The 21,039-nt window shown below is 37.3% G+C and overlaps 3 protein-coding genes across 6 annotated transcripts; 1 reads left to right on the top strand and 2 right to left on the bottom strand.

Annotated features, from left to right (window-relative positions):
- On the top strand, window positions 1-7,522 carry mag (myelin associated glycoprotein). Of its 4 annotated transcripts, none has more exons than XM_058799459.1 (11): window positions 1-141; window positions 915-993; window positions 1,147-1,515; window positions 2,142-2,438; window positions 2,510-2,767; window positions 3,000-3,260; window positions 4,493-4,801; window positions 4,886-4,985; window positions 5,933-6,035; window positions 6,967-7,020; window positions 7,348-7,522. In XM_058799459.1, exons 2-11 carry the CDS (start codon window positions 945-947, stop codon window positions 7,507-7,509), a joined length of 1,962 nt encoding a protein of 653 aa, XP_058655442.1. In that variant the 5' UTR covers window positions 1-141; window positions 915-944; the 3' UTR covers window positions 7,510-7,522. The 4 variants fall into 4 exon arrangements, with proteins under 4 accessions (XP_058655442.1, XP_058655444.1, XP_058655441.1 ...); XM_058799458.1 differs by having other exon boundaries at window positions 3-141; window positions 837-993; XM_058799460.1 differs by lacking the exon at window positions 6,967-7,020 and having other exon boundaries at window positions 3-141; window positions 837-993.
- A 2,670-nt stretch (window positions 7,523-10,192) lies between these two features.
- Window positions 10,193-16,864, bottom strand: LOC131554258 (sialic acid-binding Ig-like lectin 6). The gene is given in 9 exon segments (XM_058799468.1): window positions 10,193-10,303; window positions 14,438-14,533; window positions 14,636-14,732; window positions 14,836-15,120; window positions 15,244-15,534; window positions 15,892-16,147; window positions 16,149-16,231; window positions 16,512-16,568; window positions 16,734-16,864. Coding segments are annotated over 8 exon segments (1,257 nt in total). The 5' UTR covers window positions 16,567-16,568; window positions 16,734-16,864; the 3' UTR covers window positions 10,193-10,209.
- A 198-nt stretch (window positions 16,865-17,062) lies between these two features.
- tekt1 (tektin 1) lies at window positions 17,063-20,993 on the bottom strand. The gene is made up of 8 exons (XM_058799469.1): window positions 20,400-20,993; window positions 19,894-20,089; window positions 19,521-19,686; window positions 19,276-19,404; window positions 18,755-18,895; window positions 18,348-18,573; window positions 17,690-17,886; window positions 17,063-17,442 (listed from the first exon to the last, which is right to left on the bottom strand). Exons 2-8 carry the CDS (start codon window positions 20,081-20,083, stop codon window positions 17,283-17,285), a joined length of 1,209 nt encoding a protein of 402 aa, XP_058655452.1. The 5' UTR covers window positions 20,084-20,089; window positions 20,400-20,993; the 3' UTR covers window positions 17,063-17,282.
- Window positions 20,994-21,039: the final 46 nt, after the last annotated feature.

Below are 21,039 nucleotides of genomic sequence, written 5' to 3'. Positions count from 1 at the left end.
ACACATCAGAAGAGAAGTTGAGTTGATGTGCTGTGAGAGAACGCCCCCTTGTTTGTGAGGGAAGAACAGCAGCGGCCTGTTCACCGTTGGAGAGGGAATTGAAGTTGGTTGTGGTTCAGCACACTCTGCCAGCAGTTCAAGGTATTGCCTAAAACACATACAAATAGACATTTTAGAAGTGTCCAAAACGGTTAGATAATTCATAGTAGGCCTATATATGAGAAGCAGCATAAGATATTTATCTTATTTCTCTTAATGAACCATATCATGGAGTATTCAATGAAACCTTTTTGCCTAATTCTGACAATCACAACTCAAGGGGCGGCTTACAGTACTTGACTTCTGTAACAATTATTTTGTCATTAATCCACCACCCCAGCTGCACCACTATTTTCTAATATTTATGTCATAGAATAGGGTGAATCTTTCAGAAACATGTCCAGGTCACTTTTCACCATAAAATGAAAGAAAAATTATATTTTGCCTAAATAGTTGTTGTAACATTGTTGCTGTTTTTTTTTAATTCTCATTACTGGAATTCTGCATATGTGCATCTGCATACTTGCATATTTATTTTGTAAACGAGTATTTTCTTACATTTAAATAAGCCTACATTTTAAGGCAGTACAACTTAATAATAATAATAACAATAATAATACTCATTTTTTTTCTCTTGATTCTGGGATGAAATGTGACCAAAACAAGTAAAATCATGTGAACTTTTTTGTTAAAAAAAAAATACACCACATCAAAACTTAATATACAGCCAAAACAAGTTTTACACAAGGTGCATGTCATATCTTGAACCATCACTCGTTTTCTCCCCATTTCTTAAGAGAACAAGAGAACAACAATCGCAATTGTGTTAGTAGAGTCTGGTTGTCTTGCTGATGCATGTGCTGGTTTTGTAACAGAGGTCTATGGTCCAGAGTTAAACTGAGACCATGAAGGGCTTGGAGCTGCTGCTGTTGCCTCTGCTGCTTATTCTGAAAGGTAACAACTTCTTCTGAATCGAACATGCTGTTTCTATGGTTCCTTTGGTTAATGCTGCTAAGATACTATGGTACATGTTCAAAAACACATCCAAAAGACATGGTAATACAATGGTGTTATTTTACCTGCACTCTTCTCGCTTTCTCTGAATAGATGTAAGTGCTCAGTGGAATGTGTGGATGCCCAGAGACATTTCAGCCATGACAAACTCCTGTGTGGTTATACCCTGTTCATTCACGTACCCCTCCGGCATCAGGCCTTACAGAGGGGTCCATGGGATCTGGTATTTCGGCCACCCCTACCCCCAGCTTTTCCCCCCAGTGGTGTATAAGTCACGCACAGATATTGTTCATGAAAGTTACAAGGGACGGACCAAGCTCCTTGGTGACTTAACGCAAAAAAACTGCACTCTGCTGATAAATAATGTTGGCATGGAACATTCTGGGAGGTATTACTTCAGGGCAGACCTGGGTGGCGCAAACATCTACACTTATCCTGACTTCACAAAACTACAAGTGTTGGGTAAGGCCATTTTTAAATTATTCATTTTTGATGTCTTTAAGTAATAATTTAAAAAAAGCAGACAAAAATGAACATTTTGTCATCATTTGCTTACCCTCACGTTATTCTAAAACTGTATGATTTTCTTTCATCTGTGGAACTTAAAAAAAGATCATCTGAAAAATATTCAGAATATCTTATTTTGTGTTCCACAGAAGAAAGAAATTCATAAAGGTTTAGAACGACGTGAGGGTGAGTAAATGACGACAGAATAAAAATAAGAATATAATTCTTTGCCAGTGTGGTTACTAAAACATTGTTAGTCTAGCATTTGAAGTCAACATGAAACACATTTGGTCTAGCATTTGAAGTCAATATTTCAACCATAATCGGTTTACTTTCATACTTAAGATGTATTTCTGGATCAAACCGCATATTTAATATGTACGGCGGGACTTTGGATTGTGGAAAGGAGGTGTTCTGTAGAAGAGTGGAGCCAGACCTGAATGCAGATTTGTTAAAAAAATTAATAAATATCTATTTTGCTTGATGAAAAATGCACATTAAAACCGAAACCGAATATTATAAAATGTAAAAATGGTCTGTTTTGTCTTAATATTGACTTTAAATATCTCTTCCTCCTCTAGATCAGCCCAACATCGATGTTCCAGAAGAGATTGTTAGTGACCAAAGCTTGGACTTGACCTGTTATGTCCCAGACAATTGTCCAGACATGAGTCCACAGATCCACTGGATGTACACAGACTACCTGCCCGACCCTGTTTTCACCCCTGACAATGTTGAGGATAGCAACACCGCGGTACTGTCCAGCACCCTCACCTTCACACCCAAACCCATGCACAATGGCCAGCTGCTGGGCTGCCGGGTTCATTACGAAAACACCACCTATTTTTATGAACGCCTCATTGCACTGGACATCAAGTGTGAGTTCACCAAATCACTATTTTATAACTGAATATTAATCACATGTACTGACTTATCCTTTTATCTGTAGTCGGCCCTCGAACTGTGTGGGTAAATGTGTCTCAAGAGGTAATGGAGGGAAGCTCGGTGGTCCTGCACTGTGATGTGGACAGTAATCCAGCCCCCACAATAACCTGGTATTTTGGAGACAAAGAGCTGATGTCGGAAGTTGCCTCAAACTCTTCGCTGCCTCTGGACAACCTGAGCCCAGAGGGGGAAGGTGTCTATACCTGCGTTGGTGACAATGGCTACGGCAGCATGAACACATCCATGTATCTGGCAGTAAATTGTAAGTAAAAGTTCATGCACTCTTGTGTATTGCAATATTAACCATTTAGTGCTGCTTATAAGCTATACTTTAGGGAATGGGGAAGCAGCCATTGGCTATTGTTTTTTGTATTTTTTGATTCAGTATTGTGTAAATATGTTGTATGGCAGCATAAGCAATATGCTAGAATTCCATTATCCATCCGAACATTCTTCATTTCCTCATTCTTCTTTATTTCCTCTCAAACTGGAAGATCCTCCACGGGAGCCATGGATCAATGAATCATTAACGTTGTTGGAAGGATCTTCAGTTTCCCTACAGTGCATCAGCAAAGGAAACCCAATGCCCACGTTGACCTGGCTGAAGGATGGGGAACTGGTGGGCACCATCACAGCAGAGGAGGGATCCGTGCTTGAGCTGCACGAGATCACGCCGCAGGCCCACGGAGTCTACCGCTGTCTAGCTGAGAATGAACACGGACGGGCCAGCAACTCACTTAACATTACGGTAGAATGTAAGTCACTGGAAAAGACTGATCAGTTGAGAAACCGAGCCAGTGGATTGTGATTATGCTTAGGGACAGTAAATGGAGACATTTTCTCCAAAGAAAAGTTGGTTTTGGCTTGTGTTCAACCTGTGTGAAGCCTTAAAGGATAGTTCACCCAAAAATGAAAATGTTGTCATTAATTACTCACCTTCATGCCATTTCAAAACCGTAAGACCTTTGTTCATCTTAGTAAAACAAATTAAGATATTTTATGAAATCCAAGCGCTTTCTGACCCTGCATAGACAGCAGCGCAACTACCACATTCAAGGCCCAGAAAGGTAGTCAGGACATTGATAAAATAGTCCATGTGATATCTGTGGTTCAACTTTAATTTTATGAAGCTACAAAAATAATTTTTGTGTGCAAAGAAAACAAAAATAACGACTTCATTCAGCACCACAGGCATGCGTCATTTTACTCTCGTGAACGCATGTCAAAGACTGACACAGAAGAGAAGAAACTGTTGAATGAAGTTGTTATTTTTGTTTTCTTCATGCACAAAAACTATTCTTGTAGCTTCATAAAATTAAGGTTGAACCACAGATGTCACATTGACTATTTTAACGATGTCACTACTACAGCCTTGCTGACTATGCAGGGTCAGAAAGCTCTCAGCTTTTTCTTCATCAAAAAATATCTTAATTTGTGTTATGAAGATGAATGAATGTCTTACAGGTTTGGAACGACATGAGCGTGAGTAATTAATGACATAATTTTCATTTTTGGGTGAACTAACCCTTTAAAATGGAAAGATGAGCACAGATCATGTGTCAAACTCCACTGTCCTTGCAGAGTGTAGCTCCAACCAGCTCCAAAACACCTGCCTGGAAGTTTCTAGTAATCCTGAAGACCTTGATTAGCTGGTTTAGGTGTGTTTAATTAGGTTTGGCGCCAAATGCTACAGGACAGTGGCCCTCCAGGAACTGACTGTGACACCCCTGGCATAGACGAATGTAGAATAAGTGAAGGATAGATGCCAGTGTTGTAGTACTCAAGTCCAGACTGGGACTCAAGTCCGTCTCAAGTCCAAGACCATATTTTCTATAACTAAGTCCAAGTCCAGGTCAAGTTCAAATGCTCCTCAAAAAATAGTCTTGGACATGAGATGGATTTGAGTTTCTTGCGACAGACTTGAGTTGTAGTAGTGTGACAACATTGATAGATATGCTTTTTGACTATTTCTGCTCAATTTTCCCAGTTGCCCCCGTCCTCCTTGACGACTCTAAGTGCACTATAGTCCGTGAGGGCGTTCAGTGTGTGTGCATTGCAACGGGAAACCCTGAGCCTGTGATTGAATTCTACCTGCCTGACCTCAACATCACCATCAACGACTCCAACAGCCTGTTTAACTACCGCACATACTCAGATGGGTACACGTCCACTGGCATCATCAAGCTCCAGGACAAGGGTGAAAGGGGAAACAATGGTGATACTGCTGTCCATGTTCACTGCAGCATCAGCAACATGTACGGCTCCGAGACCATCCGCTTGGAACTGCAGCAGGAGAGTAAGTAGACCTTCTTTCAAACCACATGTGGAACTGTTAATGCGATTTTGATGTATCATCAATGAACTCTACACACTCTTTCAGAAAAGTTCATGATGGCCGTCATAGTGGGGACTATCGGAGGTGTGGCAGTCATCGCCTTCATCATCGCAGCTGTGAGATACGTGGGTCAGAATAATAAAAAGTGAGTATGCTTCACCAGAAAGACTGGGAGAAGAGCATTTAGGTGGAGTTTGTGGGTTGGGATTGGGGTTTGTAGGTATCAAAACACCCAAGCCTAGTCATCCATGTTCAGTTTTGTTTTTGTTTTTTTTGGCATTTGGTTTTCAAGCCATAACCCACTCACAGATGATCCAATTTGGTTGCTTGGTACGGTGGTGAACATGCCACATTGTGCATGAAACTGCAGACTAACAAATCTATTGCAGGTTCAATTGCCCCATGCCATTGCTTTTCAGCCTTAAAACCACAGAGCTCTGCAGCAAACACCCTGCTCCTTTCTCATTTTGCAAGAAAAAAAAAAAACGTCCCATTGGAAAAAAAAAACGAAACACTCCCAAACTTGACACTGTGGCACAATGCCAGTTTTATTTAAGGGGTTGCAATGATCCCCTTGTGTTAAAATGGATGCCCAGGCTTAAAGGAATAGTTGACCTAAAAATTCTGTCCATATGGTTTTCTTTCTTCTGAAGGAACACAAGAAAAAAAATATATATTTTGCTGAATATCCAAGCAGTTCTTTTCCATACAATGTAAAAGAACAAGGTCTGTCAACCACTGAAATAAATAAAAAATGTAAAATAATTCACAAAGGTATTCAATGGTTTTTGCATGTCTTGTGACCAATAATGAGTTCGACTCCAGTCTACATTCATTGAATGGAAACAAGCATCTATGTCTCAAAGTATTGTATGGAAAAGAGCAGCTAAGACATTCTGCAAAATGTCTTGGTTTGTGTTCCACGGAAGAAAGTCAGTCATACAGGTTTGCAATGTAATGAGGATGAGTAAAAAAAATGACAGAAGGTTGATTTTTGGATCAACTATCCCTTTAAAGTGTTGCCGCAAGCCAGTTAGATTACAGTATGGTTGAGTGTGAGACAGAGTCTGATTCTCTGACTCCACCCCCCAGAGAGAATGGTAACCCTGGGCAGGACGTGGGATCTAAAGTGGAGAATCCCTCAATGTTCTACAGCGCAGTCAAGAAGGACAAACAGAGTCTCAGGAAAAAAGTGGTGAGATATTACAATAATGAATAAATCACCTACACAGTATATACAGTACTTGCACACACAGTGATAATACAAAATAAAAGCGTGCACACCGTATAATAAAAATAATCAACATTCTGTGGTCTTTTTCATGCATATTTGTGGCAAATGATATTATATACTGGCTCTTCTCTAGTTGTAATTAGCTTTCCACACTTAGCCTTAGCATAAAAAACAATCAGGAACCACATATTAAAAGCAATTGCTCATATATTATTCCTACATACTCTGTACTGAATTTTTAGAGAATGATTTAAAGAGTGAAACCTGACATCTGCTATGATCAGAATGGTATGTTAGCTCACTGCTCACTTAATATTGCACATTATATACTTTATGCTACTATTTAAAAAAACAAATAGTAAGTGCAAGAGACGCACTATTTCACAACTTTATGCTACATTGTTGTGACATGACCTCATCATGTTGCATGCGGGTAATATCCAATTATCATCTTGTAAATGAGTAGTTATTTTCAATTCATTATCAAATTTTGTCAATAAATGTCTTGGAAGTCTTTTAATTTTAATTAAGATTTTTAATTAGTAAAAGATGGCTGAAAACTTTAATAGTTACACTAGAAATGGAAGGCCAAGTGAAACGTTTTGCATTGTAGGATACATTGTGCTCTGTTGTATATGCAAATTTTGGTATTATATGTATTAAATGTTTTATAGTAGGTCATCTGCACAGTCTATATGGCTAAACAAATTGCTTATTGCAAATTGCATATGCTATTTTGAATACAGCCACTGTCACAAAGCTAAGTGTGGAAGGTACGTCACAACTGAGACTTCCAGTGTAGGCCTATGCTTAGAGCATTTCCTGACCTCAATTCTCTCCTCTTTCATTGCTTTCTATGCATTCTCTGTCTCTTTTTCTTCCCCTAACATAGCTTAAGACTGAGCTCCTGGGCTCAAAGTTTAACTCCATCCTAGAGGAAGGCACGGTAAGGCTGAAATTTAAGATGAGCATGTAAACAAATGGGTGGAGGTGAAATAAACTAGCACTAGACAACAATAAAAGCAAAATATTTTGAGAAATAAATTCAGTTACTACAAAAATGATTTCGATTTATTTGAGATTTTTAACAATGCTGTTCACTGCTGCCTGGAAGCTAATAGTTCATGCGCTGGCTACCTCATTCTGTTTAGCGGCTAATTGCTAACAGTGCTTTTGAGTGTCTTTTTAAGGACTTTTATTTTGACATGACCAAAGTTTTCCTGCTCTGCCTCCAAATATTGTGCTTAAATATTTTCCTAAATGATTTTTACAGGGAGACGACAGTGATTACCAATCTGTTGGCCCGATGGCAGGCATGGAGAGGCAAGAGCTGAATTACGCCGCCCTAGAGTTTCTCCATGGACGACACCGGGAGGGAGGCTTCAGGAGGGCTGATGGTGACGGCAGCGACTACACTGAAATTAAGGCCAAATGAACCGCGATTCTTCCCTGATACCTCGGCCAAACGGGACACGGTGGCCACTAGCGCCCAATAATTCCACAAATTTCCTATTTCACCCATATTAAATGTGGCCTTTTCAGGGGACAACTGTCTTGAACAGTTAGCGGACAATGAGTCTGAGGTTGTTTTAGATTGCATTCTCTTATGTCTCCAAGGTTCTGGGAATGATATGTTCCCATATCAGTAAAAGATACTGTACAATAGAGTTTCTTTATATATTTATTACTGTTTTTGGTTATTTATACCCATTCTTGACTGTAACCATACCAGATATTTTGTCTCTCAATCAGATATGAGAGGTTTTAGTAATCTCCTGGTTTAAAAGACAACACTTTCCAAAAGGAAGGGTCTTTTTCCCCCAAGTGTTACAGTAGAGCTTATAGTTTGAAGCAAGCTTATGGGAAATGGTATGGTTTGCAGATGAGTCTCAGTCACTAGTGGTCCTTCTCACTGTGTCCGCTGTAAGTCGAAGCATCAGGGAACGAGGTGCAATGTGCGCCTCGACATTATGTATAAGCACTATCCCAACTCTGGGTTTGTCTGGGAGGACTAACACTCTCTTAAATACAGCGGTTGTTTCAGTCTTTTTCTGAGTGTACCAGTCTACATGCACATTTCAATATTCATCCGCTGATACTTTTATCACATACCCAGAAGTGATTGTTAAAGGAATAGTTCACCCAAAACAATGAAAATTCAGCAAACTCACCCTCATTTTGTTCCAACTGCATGTTGCAAGAATCTTCGTTTAGTTCTTTTATTATAACAATAGCTCATAGTGACCACGTCTGTTAAGTCTAAAAAAAGACCAAAAACATAATAAAAGTACCATGAAAAACTTTGTGTTCTATATTCCAAGAGTTCTAAAGCCATCGTTGACATCAGTAATGGCAAAACATCTGAATGTGACGTATTTTTTTTGTTTTTAATTCCAGACTCAAAAATTTAAATATTGAGTCGTATGGACTACATTTGTGGTCTTATGTTTTTGTTCTTTTTAGTGTTGATTTGTTCCATATGGGTTTGGAAGAAAACGAGGGTGAGTAAATAACACAATTTTCAGTTTTGGGTGACATCCTTATTGTTGGCTTAAAGGGACAGTTCACCCAAAAATGGAAAAAATTGATCATCATTTACCCTGTAGTTCCAAACCGGCATGGTTTTCTTTCTTCTATGGAACATAAAAGAAGATATTTTGCACAGTGTTGGTAAACAAACAGTTGCTGGTAGCCATTGACTTCCATAGCACAGAAAAAACACTGGAAGTCAATGGCTACCGTCAACTAAAATATCTTTTATGGTGTTGAGCAGAAGAAAGAAACTCATACAGGTTCGGAACAACGTGAGGGTAAATGACAAAATTATCATTTTTGTGTGAGCTGTTCCTTTAAATTAATATTGTTTTTTTACTTTTAATTTATACTGTATCTTCATTTATTTGTATTTGTAAATGAAAACAGGCCAGTAACTGGATTCAAAACTGGTTTATTGAATGGTTGCTGGATTTTGTTTGTCCCAACTACTCTGTACCCTTTTATTATTTTGTTTTAAATATGTTCAAAATACATTGAGGAGCAAAATCACCCTGATAATAATTCAGCCAATCTGATAGGATGTAGTATATGATAATGCCTGATGGTCATCCCTGCCCCGGTACACACTGCAATCCAGTATGGTTAAGCTGATTTGATTTAAACAGAAAGTCGTATTAAATAATGGATTGTTGTAGCTCATCCTTTGAAACTGAATAAGAAATAACCACCGTTTGGAACATATAGGAGGGTATCACTTTACCTAAGGTGCTTGAAATAAATGTAATGTTTTATGTAATCATGTAATCCTCTGGTAAGGTTGTGTCGGTAGATGTTTGTTAGATGGTCAGTATATGCGATTAGCCCTTGAAAGGCAATTTGACTAACAGATTAATTACATTATGATATTAAATTAATTGCATCTTACATTTATCAAGCATTCAAGGCACCTTGGTAGGATACCTACGTATGTAAATACTCTGCATGATATATAGTTCTGTGTTGTGAACCTTTGACCACACAACAAGAACATACATTGTGCAACAATGGTGTATATTTTGCAGGAAGTCACACACAAAATGACATTATATGTGCAATTAGTAACACAGAGACAGTCCATGTTTGAAGATATATACACAGATATTTATTTGTAAGCAAGCAGATTCGGGGGCGCATTTGTAGGTCAAACCTAATTTTTCACTTTGAGTGTTGTAAAGAATATTTGTATGTATCTGACTGTGTGATGGCAATAATAATGAACAAAGTAATGTTGTTTCCTTATTGACATAATAATGCAGAACAGAAAACCTCCAATCGTTATTTAAATAATAATTTACATGATGTTCTTTGCTTGCTTTCTTTTTGTTTAATAAATGTCTCCAGCCTCAAAGGATGCCAGTCTTCTTTAAAAGTGAAACAACAAATAAAGTAAACATAATGATAAACAGGTTAATTCGCTTTATTTGTACATGTTCTTGGAGAAACTGCTTTTCCAGAAGATTTATTGGAATAAAGAAAAAACATATTTTCATAAAAATAATCTGTGTGCATTATAATGCAAGTTGACAGATCCCTCAAAATTAAAGGGTTAGTTCAACCAAAAATTTAAATTAGCCCATGATTTACTCACCCTCAAGGCATCCTAGGTGTATATGACTATACACCTAGGATGTATAGTCCTGTGAGAGCTCTCCGGCCGCTGCCACAACGCCAGGGCCCAAACCCTCCTCCATCGGCTGTAGGTGAACGAAAAACAACTGATAACAGCTCTCAGTGATATGTGTCGGGTCCCCGCTATATTAGCAGCAACATTCACAAATGTTCACAGAACAAGCGGGAACCCAGTGTGCCTGTAGCCTTTTATATTTCTGTTTTATCACGTGATAGACAGTCTAAGGCCTTCCCAAGCTGTACGGCTGACCCATCTAATCTGCGGCCTATAATGCGTCAATCTGAGATTGCTGTAGAGACCAAATGTAATTCCATCAAGTTAGCATTTTTAAACATTTGCTCACTAAAAAATAAATCATTTCTGATCAATGATTTTATAACCACAAACAACCTGGATTTTATGTTTCTAAATGAAACATGGCTTGAAGACAGCTGCAGTGCAACAGTCCTCAATGAAACAGCCCCTCCTAACTTTAACTTTACAAGTGTCTGCAGGACTGTTAGGAGAGGTGGAGGTGTAGCTGCTCTATTTAAAGATGTTTATCAATGCAAGCAAGTGTCATTTGGTCAGTATTTGTCCTTTGAATACCTAGGTATTGTACTGAAAGGTGCTCCACGCATTCTGTTTATCATTATTTACAGGCCTCCAAAATACTCTCCAGCCTTTGTTGAAGAGTTCACAGAACTGTTATCAATGATTTCCTCAGAGTTTAACTGTTTTACTATTGCAGGGGATTTTAATATTCACATAGATAATGCAGAAATCAAAACTGCAAAAAAAAATTATAACTGTTTTAAACACTTTTGATCTGACCCAGCATGTGCATGGACCCACAAACAATCATGGACACACTCTAGATTTACTCATCAGTAGAGGTCTAAACATTTCATCCATTGTTATTAAGGATGTAGCACTATCTGATCACTTCTGTATTTTCTTTGATATATTGATCTCTGTTAACACTGAATCTAGATCTGTCTCTGTCAGAAAGAGATGCATTAACGAGAACACTAGTGCGCTATTTATGAAGGCTATATCTTTAACACCAAGCATTTCTGCAGACTCTGTTGATCTTCTCCTGGATTCTTTTAACTCAAAAGTTAAGAATGTTATTGATGATATTGCTCTGGCAAGGGTCTGCAAGAAGAATGGCAGACAAAAATCACCATGGAGAAAATCAACAGCAGTTCAGAGTATGAAAAGACAATGCAGAAAAGCTGAGCGGATGTGGCGGAAGACAAAACTTGAAATTCACTATAGCATCTATAAAGACAGCCTTCATGCTTTCAATGTGGAACTAGCCACAGCTAGACAGACCTTCTTCTCAAACCTTATAAACAGTAACTTAAACAACTCTCGCACTCTTTTTGCTACTGTGGAGAGACTGACAAACCACCCAAGTCAGATTCCCAGTGAAATGCTCTCCGACAGTAAATGCAATGAGTTTGCTTCCTTCTTTTCTGAGAAGATCAATAATATCAGAAAGGAGATTGGCATATCTACTTTTGCAGAGGTCACACAGATTCGACCTCAATTTCAAAAAGAAGTGACTATGTCTGTTTTTGAAGCAATTGATAGCAAAATTTTGAAAGAAATAGTACAGCACCTTAAATCATCAACCTGCTATCTTGACACACTTCCCACATCTTTTTTCAGAAGTGTGCTTAACTGTTTAGAAGCAGATCTCTTAGAAGTGGTGAACGCTTCACTTCTTTCTGGGACTTTTCCAAACTCGCTGAAAACTGCAGTTGTTAAGCCCCTTCTGAAAAAGCGCAATCTTGATAACACCATGTTGAACAACTATAGACCAATATCAAATCTTCCTTTCATAGGTAAGATTATTGAAAAGGTAGTTTTTAATCAGCTGAACAACTACTTAAACTCAAATGGATACCTGGACAAGTTTCAATCTGGTTTCCGAGCACATCATAGTACAGAGACCGCGCTTATTAAGATAATAAATGATATTCGCTTCAATTCTGATTCAGGCAAAATATCAGTTCTGGTACTACTAGATCTTAGTGCTGTGTTTGACACTGTTGATCATAACATACTTCTAGAGAGACTGGAAAACTGGGTCGGGCTTTCTGGGATGGTACTCAAATGGTTCAGGTCATACTTAGAAGGGAGAGGTTATTATGCGAGTATAGGAGAGCATAAGTCTAAGTGGACGTCCATGACATGCGGAGTCCCACAAGGCTCAATTCTTGCACCACTCTTGTTTAGCCTGTATATGCTCCCACTAAGTCAAATAATGAGAAAGAACCAAATTGCCTATCACAGCTATGCTGATGATACCCAGATTTACTTAGCCTTATCTCCAAATGACTACAGCCCCATTGACTCCCTCTGCCAATGCATTGATGAAATAAACTGTTGGATGTGCCAGAACTTTCTTCAGTTAAATAAGGAAAAAACTGAAGTCATTGCATTTGGAAACAAAGATGAAGTTCTCAAGGTGAATGCATACCTTGACTCTAGGGGTCAATCAACTAAAAACCAAGTCAAAAATCTTGGGGTGTTTCCGGAGACAGACCTTAGTTTTAGTAGTCATGTCAAAGCAGTAACTAAATCAGCATACTATCATCTCAAAAACATTGCAAGAATTAGATATTTTGTTTCCAGTCAAGACTTGGAGAAACTTGTTCATGCCTTTATCACCAGCAGGGTGGATTATTGTAATGGTCTCCTCACCGGCCTTCCAAAGAAGACCATTAGACAGCTGCAGCTCATCCAGAACGCTGCTGCCAGGATTCTGACTAGAACCAGGAAATTTGAGCATATTACACCAGTCCTCTGGTCCTTACACTGGCTTCCAGTTACATTTAGGATTGATTTTAAAGTACTTTTACTTGTTTATAAATCTCTAAATGGCCTAGGACCTAAATACATTGGAGACATGCTCACTGAATATAAACCTAACAGACCACTCAGATCACTAGGATCGAGTCAGTTAGAAATACCAAGGGTTCACACAAAACAACGAGTCTGCTTTTAGCTATTATGCCGCCCGCAGTTGGAACCAGCTTCCAGAAGAGATCAGATGTGCTAAAACATTAGCCACTTTTAAATCCAGACTCAAAACTCATCTGTTTAGCTGTGCATTTGTTGAATGAGCACTGTGCTACGTCCAAACTGATTACACTATACATAATCACTTTCTATTCTTAAATGTTTTAAATTCTTTTTAAATCAATTTTTAAATCACTTTGTTTTTATTGTTGTGATTATTATTATTTTTAATTTCTTGTTATTATGATTATTTTTAATGACTATTTCACTTCCTTTTATGTAAAGCACTTTGAATTACCACTGTGTATGAAATGTGCTATATAAATAAACTTGCCTTGCCTTGCCTTGACTATCTTATTTCAGACAAATCCAATCAAAGTTACGCTAAAAATTGTCCTGGCTCTTCCGAGCTTTGTAATGGCAATGGGTGGGTGTTTTCGTTTAACAGTCCAAAAAGAAGTCCAATAAAAGCGCTTCCTTCCATAATAAACATTGCCACATGGCCTCCTGTAGTGAATAAAAGCGTTTTTGTAAGAAAAATATCCATAATTAATACGTTTTCTCTAACTTCAGCTAACTGTCGTATGTAGGACGTATGCGTAGCGCATGCACCGGTGAGATACGCTAGTCTCGTGAGAACGAACGTTTGTTTACAGAAGCAAAGGAAAACCAGTCTCTTCTTGGCTTATATCGAAAACCTATAAAAAAATATCTAATTTGTGACCAGCGTTTTGTATTGCTCTCTCCTCCGCGCTTCCGTGTTTGTCACTTCTTACCGGCATATGCGCTATGTATATGTCTTATGTCATCCGTCCAGAACTGCTTGTGTGTACAACAGTTAGCGGAAGTTAGAGAAAACTGTTTGTAATGTTTTAAATATGGATATTTTTCTTACAAAAACAAAATTATTCACCCCCCAGAGACGCGTGGCACTGTTTATTATGGATGGATGCGCTTTATTGGACTTCTTTTGGACTGTTGAACAAAAAAAAACACCTGCTGCCATTATAAAGCTTGAAAGAGCCAGGACATTAATCTCCGATTGGATTTGTCTGAAAAAATAAAGTCATATACACCTAGGATGCCTTGAGGGTGAGTAAATCATGGGCTAATTTTCATTTTTGGGTGAACTAACACTTTAAAGCTGTAATGTGCTGAACAAATCACTAAAAAAGACCTCTCTCACAACATTTTGATAGTCTCGTACACCGATTCCTCTCTCTTCATTGCAGTCATGTAGACATGGTCGTCATCTTTTGGTTTCATACATTTTTCTCTCCTCCTGTCAAAATGATAATGGTAAAACTTGTGGAATTGCTGACTAACAAACATTTAAATGAAATGGCCAGCCAACATTTGTTTTTTGAGTTTATGAAGTTCTTACCATACAACGACAACAATCAAACAGGAAGCAATGATGACATTTAGAACAAATGAAAGGGTAAATAATATCCAAGGGGTTGACAAACTGCAGCTTATTTCTAAAAAATGACAAAAAGTAAATAGAAAACAATTAAGATTTTCATAATGGAAATGGTTTGGATGATTTGTATAAAATACATATGATGATTGCCTCCTGCTTACCTTGGGGTTTTTCACCATGATAGTGCACTTGGATTTCCATCTTTGTCGTACCAATGAGATTGACACTGACACATTCAACAGTGGCGTTGATGTTCCTGAAACCAGGAATGGAGATGTTGCTAATGCTGATGATGTTCTCTGTTGAAATAGCACTGCAGTGTTTAGTGGTGCCGTTCAATATTGGCCAGGATATCTGGGGTAACGGCACACCACTGCTGACACACATGCAGCTCAGTTCATCACTCCACACGAAACAACGGGAGCTGTTCAGGATTTTGGGGGCATCTGAAATGAAGTTGATGAATTATCATTTAATGGCAATTATGATTAACATCATGAAACGATTGCTATTAGGGCAATTTTGTCCATTACACTCTTATGATGTGTTATAAGTGAAATGATACATACATTGTGCTTTGAGGATGACAGTACTTTCAGTCTGGATGTTTTCTTGAAAAATGACTCTGCAGGTGAGGTTAGTATTGTGATGTTCAAGCCTAGGATGGAAAGTCAATGTTGAAAACACTTCATCCCGGCCAATCACCCTTGAGGTTATCCTTTTAACTTCATCAGGCTCAATCCCTGTCCACACAATATTTGTTGTGGGATTCATGCAATATCCTGGGACTTTGCATGATATCTCGGCTTTCTCTCCTTCTGTGAGCAGTGGGACGTTTATTGTTGGCTTCTGGGTGAGTTCTTAAAACACAATGATTTATTGAAATCAGAATTTCTAAAGTTAAACATTCTATTATTCTATCACTTTAAATGGTTTTATGCACACCTGTTATCTTGCTTATACGCTGGTCACATGGACAAGTTAAAGCTGCTGTTGATGTTTGCAGCACAAAATTTGACTTAACGGACAATCATAATGGTTCATTTCCTTTAGTTATTTTATCTACAGATGAATAGATCTGAAATTTGGAAGTAAAATAAAGTAGCGCAGTATGATTACATAAATTTGATCAGGACTGAGTATTCAAACAGCCCATGGTATAAATTTGAGTGACTTAAATTAAAAAGACATATACTGTATACAAACACACAACCAACCTTTTACAGTAATGTTTACTGTCTGAGGAAAGATATACACGTTTCCTTCTCCCCACTGCAGTTTTAATCTGTATTCCCCATCAGATTCACCCTGAACCAAGTTTTTTAGCAGAAAGTTGCACTCTCTCTTATTGTGAGGAAATACAACATTTGTGGAAAAATGAGGAACTTCAACAGCTGGGTTTTGTGGATCTCCTTTGAACCAGGTTCTCCTAATGGGATCTGAGACACTTTGAGGGACAGTAAAAAAAAAAAAACACTCTGATGCACAAACTGGCCTCTCCAGTGAGAGGCCGGTTTTCTACATTGATGGAATAGATATCAGTCGGATCATCAGGGTCTGAAATTAATCAAAATATTGTAGTTATATTCAGTTTTATTCACTAAACTGGAGCTTCTTCTTCACTGAACCTTGATCTTGGCAATATTTTTCTACAACTAGATATTCTATTTTTCTAAGTTTCATAATACCATTGACTCAAATCAAAGGGAAAAATATTCTTTTTACATTATTTTCATTATTATTTTGTTTTCACTTATTACACCTAGTAATATTTTTTAACGTGGAAAAACAAAATAAGTAATAAATAAGTGTAAATGTCACAGAAATTAAAACTCACCAAAACTCACTGTCATTTGAACGGCAGTCAAGATGAACAGCAATGTTTGTAGCATCTCTGAATAATGTAATGAGAAAGCAATCATGTCTATTTATACTGTAGCACAACTGTCAATAATAAAAATACACACATAAAGTGAGGTGTCGTTATTAGTTACAAAAAAAAAAAAAACACCTCAACAACTACACCTTTATTTCCAGAATTGTTAAAATGGTTGCTTACCTAATATTTGAAGGGCTCAAATGAGCTGATGCGACAGCAGTTTTTCTGGCAATCCGTTTGGTGCTTTTTACTTGATCTGACTGATTGTTTCATGTTTCAGAAATGGCTTATCATTACTACAGAGGTATGTGTACTTGATACACCTCCCATCATTAATAGTAAAACTAAATTAATACAAAAACCAGTATTGTTAGCACCGAAATAATTTTCCAAAAAACAAATAACATCATTATACCTGATTATTATTATTTTTTGCATTTTTTATTATAAATCATCCATTCATCTTTTAAGACTAGAACCAAGTAACTTGGGAGCATGGTTTTTAATATATTTTTTAATTTAGCATTTTTTTTTATATTTTATCAAACAGTCTCATTCAATGGTGCAACAAACAGACAAACCAAACCAAATGGAAGAGGAAACATCCCAGTAGAAATATTAAAGAAACTGTGTTGAAACCATCAAAATTACATAAAATTATTTAAAGGAAAATCTTTTTCCAAAACACAATTAAATATACTAGGCCTTTCCGCCATACATGAGCCCTGTTCAGAAGTTGTGAATAACCACAGGCTGACGTAGCTGATGGCAGATCACCTCGTCTATGTACAGGGAGTTGGTCTTGACCTGGATCTCCTCCTCCAGGCTCAATTGGCGTCTTGCTAGAGCTTTCAGTTCCATCTCTGACAGTTTATGTGCCTCGGTCAGCCTAGAGGAGAGACATAGAAGGAAAAATGTTTTTTTGGAGACTCGCTCACACTCACATGATTTTTTTCTGTGAATTGTGGGGACTTTCCATAGACTTCTATTACTTTTAAACTGACCAAACGATATTTTCTGTCCCCTAACACTAAACCTACCCCTTACAGGAAACCTGTTTGCATTGCTACACTTTCAGATAAACATCATTTACTATTTTTTTTTTTTTCTTTTCTTTTTTTTTTCCTTTCCCTTACCTCTCAATGTGGTTTGCGAGCTCCTTAACCTCTTCCAGCAGTCGGATTTGAGCCGTGTCATGGCAGAGCTCAACGTTGGGCCTTCGGCTGCGAGAGGACAGTCGAGTCTGGGCCACTTTGAGTGGAGCTTCTTTCTCGGCAATTGCCACACGAAGAGACTCCAGATTTTTCTCCTGATTTGCTGTCTCTGCTAGCAGCTATAAAAGCACAATGACATACCAAACTAGTCAAATTATAACCTAAAAAAAAAAATTTTAATGAAACCCTATAAAAAGAACCGGGATGTTACAGACAAGATTAAATCGAAATTGATCCTAATTACTCAACTAAATGCTAAACATATACATTTCTTACTCTGAACTATGCCGAGTATTATATGGCTAGTTACTAAGGATGCACAATAGGCTATAATATTGTCAAATACTATTAAATTATTTTAATTTAGCCATGACCCAACAATCACTCAAAATTAATGTTCAATATTTAAAGATTAAATAATATTTAATATAAAATAGATACAAATGTTTACTATTTAATCAAATTGTTAATTATAATTTTAACAAATTTTTCATGTTTGTGTTTTTCATAATATATATTATAATTTTGCTGTGCCTTAATTCACTTGTAGAAATGATTTTATACTAAAAGTGTAACTGACCTCATTGAGCTGGTTCTCAAGCTGTGCTTTGGCAGTTTTGGTCTCCTCTATGCGCAGCCCAAAAGCCCTTCCCGTGGCCTCGTACTGTCTGCGCATGTCTGCAGCCGTCTGCTCGAGCAGGCTGTCCACAAGAGCTCTCAGAGAAAGAGAGTTGTTCTTCTCCTTCTCGGCTTTGCTAATGTTTAAGATGCAGAGGCTCTCCCACTCCTCAGGAGTCACTGCAGATCTGGAAATAGCAAAAGAAAATATGTTTTTATATATATATATATATATATACACACACTGTATATATGTGTGTGTGTGTGTGTATGTATATACTGTATATATATATATATATATATATATATATATATATAGAAGAAAACCTTCTCTTAACATCTAAATAGTATCATAGACACTTTTCTTACCCATCATTGCTAAAATCTGAATTCCCTCCATTTAAACCGGGCGACGCATTAGTGAGAAGAGCACAGAAATCATCAATGTGCTCGGCCTGAAATTTGTCCTGAAGGTCCTTTTCCAGATAGTATTTCACTGAACGAATGAGCCTGAAAAACACATGAAAAATGTGCAAAGTAAAATTAATTTTTGAGCAAATTAATGTGTATATAACTAGCATTTTTATTAAACAACACAATATACCAATAATGCAAGGGTTTAGTGCCATATTTTAAACACTTTTCAGTTTCTCATCAAAGCCATTATCATTTTATAAAATAATTGTTTATTATTGAATTATTATTATCATCATAATTTAATAATTTATTTTATTAATATTTTATTATATATATATATATATATATTTTTTTTTTTTACAGGTTTGACAGATGCTTCCACATGAAACATCAAAAACCATTTGATTCTTAATGATTTGACCCCCTAATTAGTCTCTGGATTGCCAAATGTGTCTTGTCACTGTCCCACCAACCTGATCTGCTCATTGATCTGCTCCAGTGTTCGCTGAAGCAGGACCATCACTCCTTCAATCACCTCCTTCTCCTTCAACAGCTCCTCTTCCACCTCATCATGCACAAGGTCAATCGCCACCCGCTTCTGTCTGCGGCACAGACATAGTTCAAAAGGATGGCATTTATTTGAAATGTAAAAGTCTTTGCTGTCACTTTTGATCAATTTGGTTGTGTAGGTCAAGTAAAACTCTACAGTGAGAAGTACCTCTCAGTCAGACACTGCAAAGTCACTTGGAAAGGCTCAGAGCAGCTTTCTAAGGCTCTTTCCACACGGGTCTTGAAAATAATGAGGGTCTCAATCTCCTGCACCATCTCCTCAAACTTCTGGTCCAGTTCCTGCCTCCAGAATCTGATGTCCTGGATTCTCTGCTCTGAAGAGGAGATGCAAGACTCGTGGGAAAAAACATAAGCCAGAATTGTTTACACATTATTAAGGAAATATCTGAAATAACTTCCTATTCTCATCATTTCTATCACTTATCTTTAGAAGGACAAGTATCATCTTGAACTTCCTGCACCTCTAATGTAAGGCCATTAACCCTCTTTGCATCCTGTCACGTGTTTGGTGTATTACATACCCAGCTTCTTTTGTGCATCCTGTTGCATGTGTTTGGTAGATTTGTCACTCTCCTCTATGAGTCTTTGACACTCTGCTGTCAGTCTCTGTGAGAGTGATTGTTCTGCCTCTGAGCTCCTGAAATGCATCTGGTTTACATGTTTCCACTCAGATGGCAGAAACTTATCAGGGGGTCCCATCAGCCGAGACATTTTTTTCTAATGAGAAAAAGTCATTCTATGGTTAAAGTCATTGTTTTATGATTACTATATATTTAACCAACACTGTAAATTATTATAACAATTAAATAAAGCCATACTGTTGCCAAAAACAGCTGTCATTAAATTGTAAAAATTTAATACAATACAATACAATTTAGATATAACTGTCAGGATTTCAGTTAACTCTTGTAAAACCTACTGTTTTGCCCATCAACTCTTGTCTTAAATAAGCCATTCGGCGTTTTTTAAACTAAATAAACATTAAATAACTAGGATTAAAACATTAAACGTAAATAAAGCGTATTACCTGTCAAATATAAATGCCTGTGTACTGCAACTCAATAAAACACGACTGCTGCTGACAATCTGCCAGAGAGTAAACACACTGTTACTATGGCAACGAAACGTTTTAACGCTAGAGGGCGGCAAACGACATTTATTTTTCATGATTGAAAACGAGGCTCAAAACAGATAAAAAGACTTGAAACAAAGCAAAAACTTTGTAAAAATTACATTTTATATATGTGTATATGTATGTATGTGTGTGTGTGTGTGTGAGAGAGAGACCCTGGAAGACAAAACCAGTCATAAGGGTCAATTTTTCAAAATTGAGCTTTATACATCATCTGATAGCTGAATAAATAAGCTTTCCATTGATGTATGGTTTGTTAGGATCGGACAATATTTGGCCGAGATACAACTATTTGAAAATCTGAGGGTGCAAAAAAATATTGAGAAAATCACCTTTAAAGTTGTCCAAATGAAGTTCTTAGCAATGCATATTACTAATCAAAAATTAAGTTTTGATATATTTACAGTAAGGAATTTACAAAATATCTTCATGGAACATGATCTTCAACGATTTTTGGCATAAAAGGAAAATCAATCATTTTGACCCATACAATGTATTGTTGGCAGATATACCCACGCTATTTATGACTGTTTTT

Source organism: Onychostoma macrolepis, chromosome 15 (assembly GCF_012432095.1).
Source record: "Onychostoma macrolepis isolate SWU-2019 chromosome 15, ASM1243209v1, whole genome shotgun sequence".
Classification (NCBI taxonomy): Eukaryota; Metazoa; Chordata; class Actinopteri; order Cypriniformes; family Cyprinidae; genus Onychostoma; species Onychostoma macrolepis.
The sequence above is the reverse complement of the archived record's forward strand: the minus strand, read 5'-3'. Positions and strand labels throughout refer to the sequence as shown.

Excerpts from the sequence above, each read along its gene's own strand:
- tekt1 (XM_058799469.1), bottom strand. The coding sequence starts at position 20,083 with ATGTCTCGGCTGATGGGACCCCCTGATAAGTTTCTGCCATCTGAGTGG. Across the intron at positions 18,574-18,754 it reads TCAGATTTTAGCAATGATGG|ATCTGCAGTGACTCCTGAGG; the intron begins GTAAGAAAAGTG and ends TGCTATTTCCAG. Across the intron at positions 17,443-17,689 it reads CTCGCAAACCACATTGAGAG|GCTGACCGAGGCACATAAAC; the intron begins GTAAGGGAAAGG and ends TCTCTCCTCTAG.
- mag (XM_058799459.1), top strand. The coding sequence starts at position 945 with ATGAAGGGCTTGGAGCTGCTGCTGTTGCCTCTGCTGCTTATTCTGAAA. Across the intron at positions 1,516-2,141 it reads CACAAAACTACAAGTGTTGG|ATCAGCCCAACATCGATGTT; the intron begins GTAAGGCCATTT and ends TTCCTCCTCTAG. Across the intron at positions 3,261-4,492 it reads ACTTAACATTACGGTAGAAT|TTGCCCCCGTCCTCCTTGAC; the intron begins GTAAGTCACTGG and ends CAATTTTCCCAG.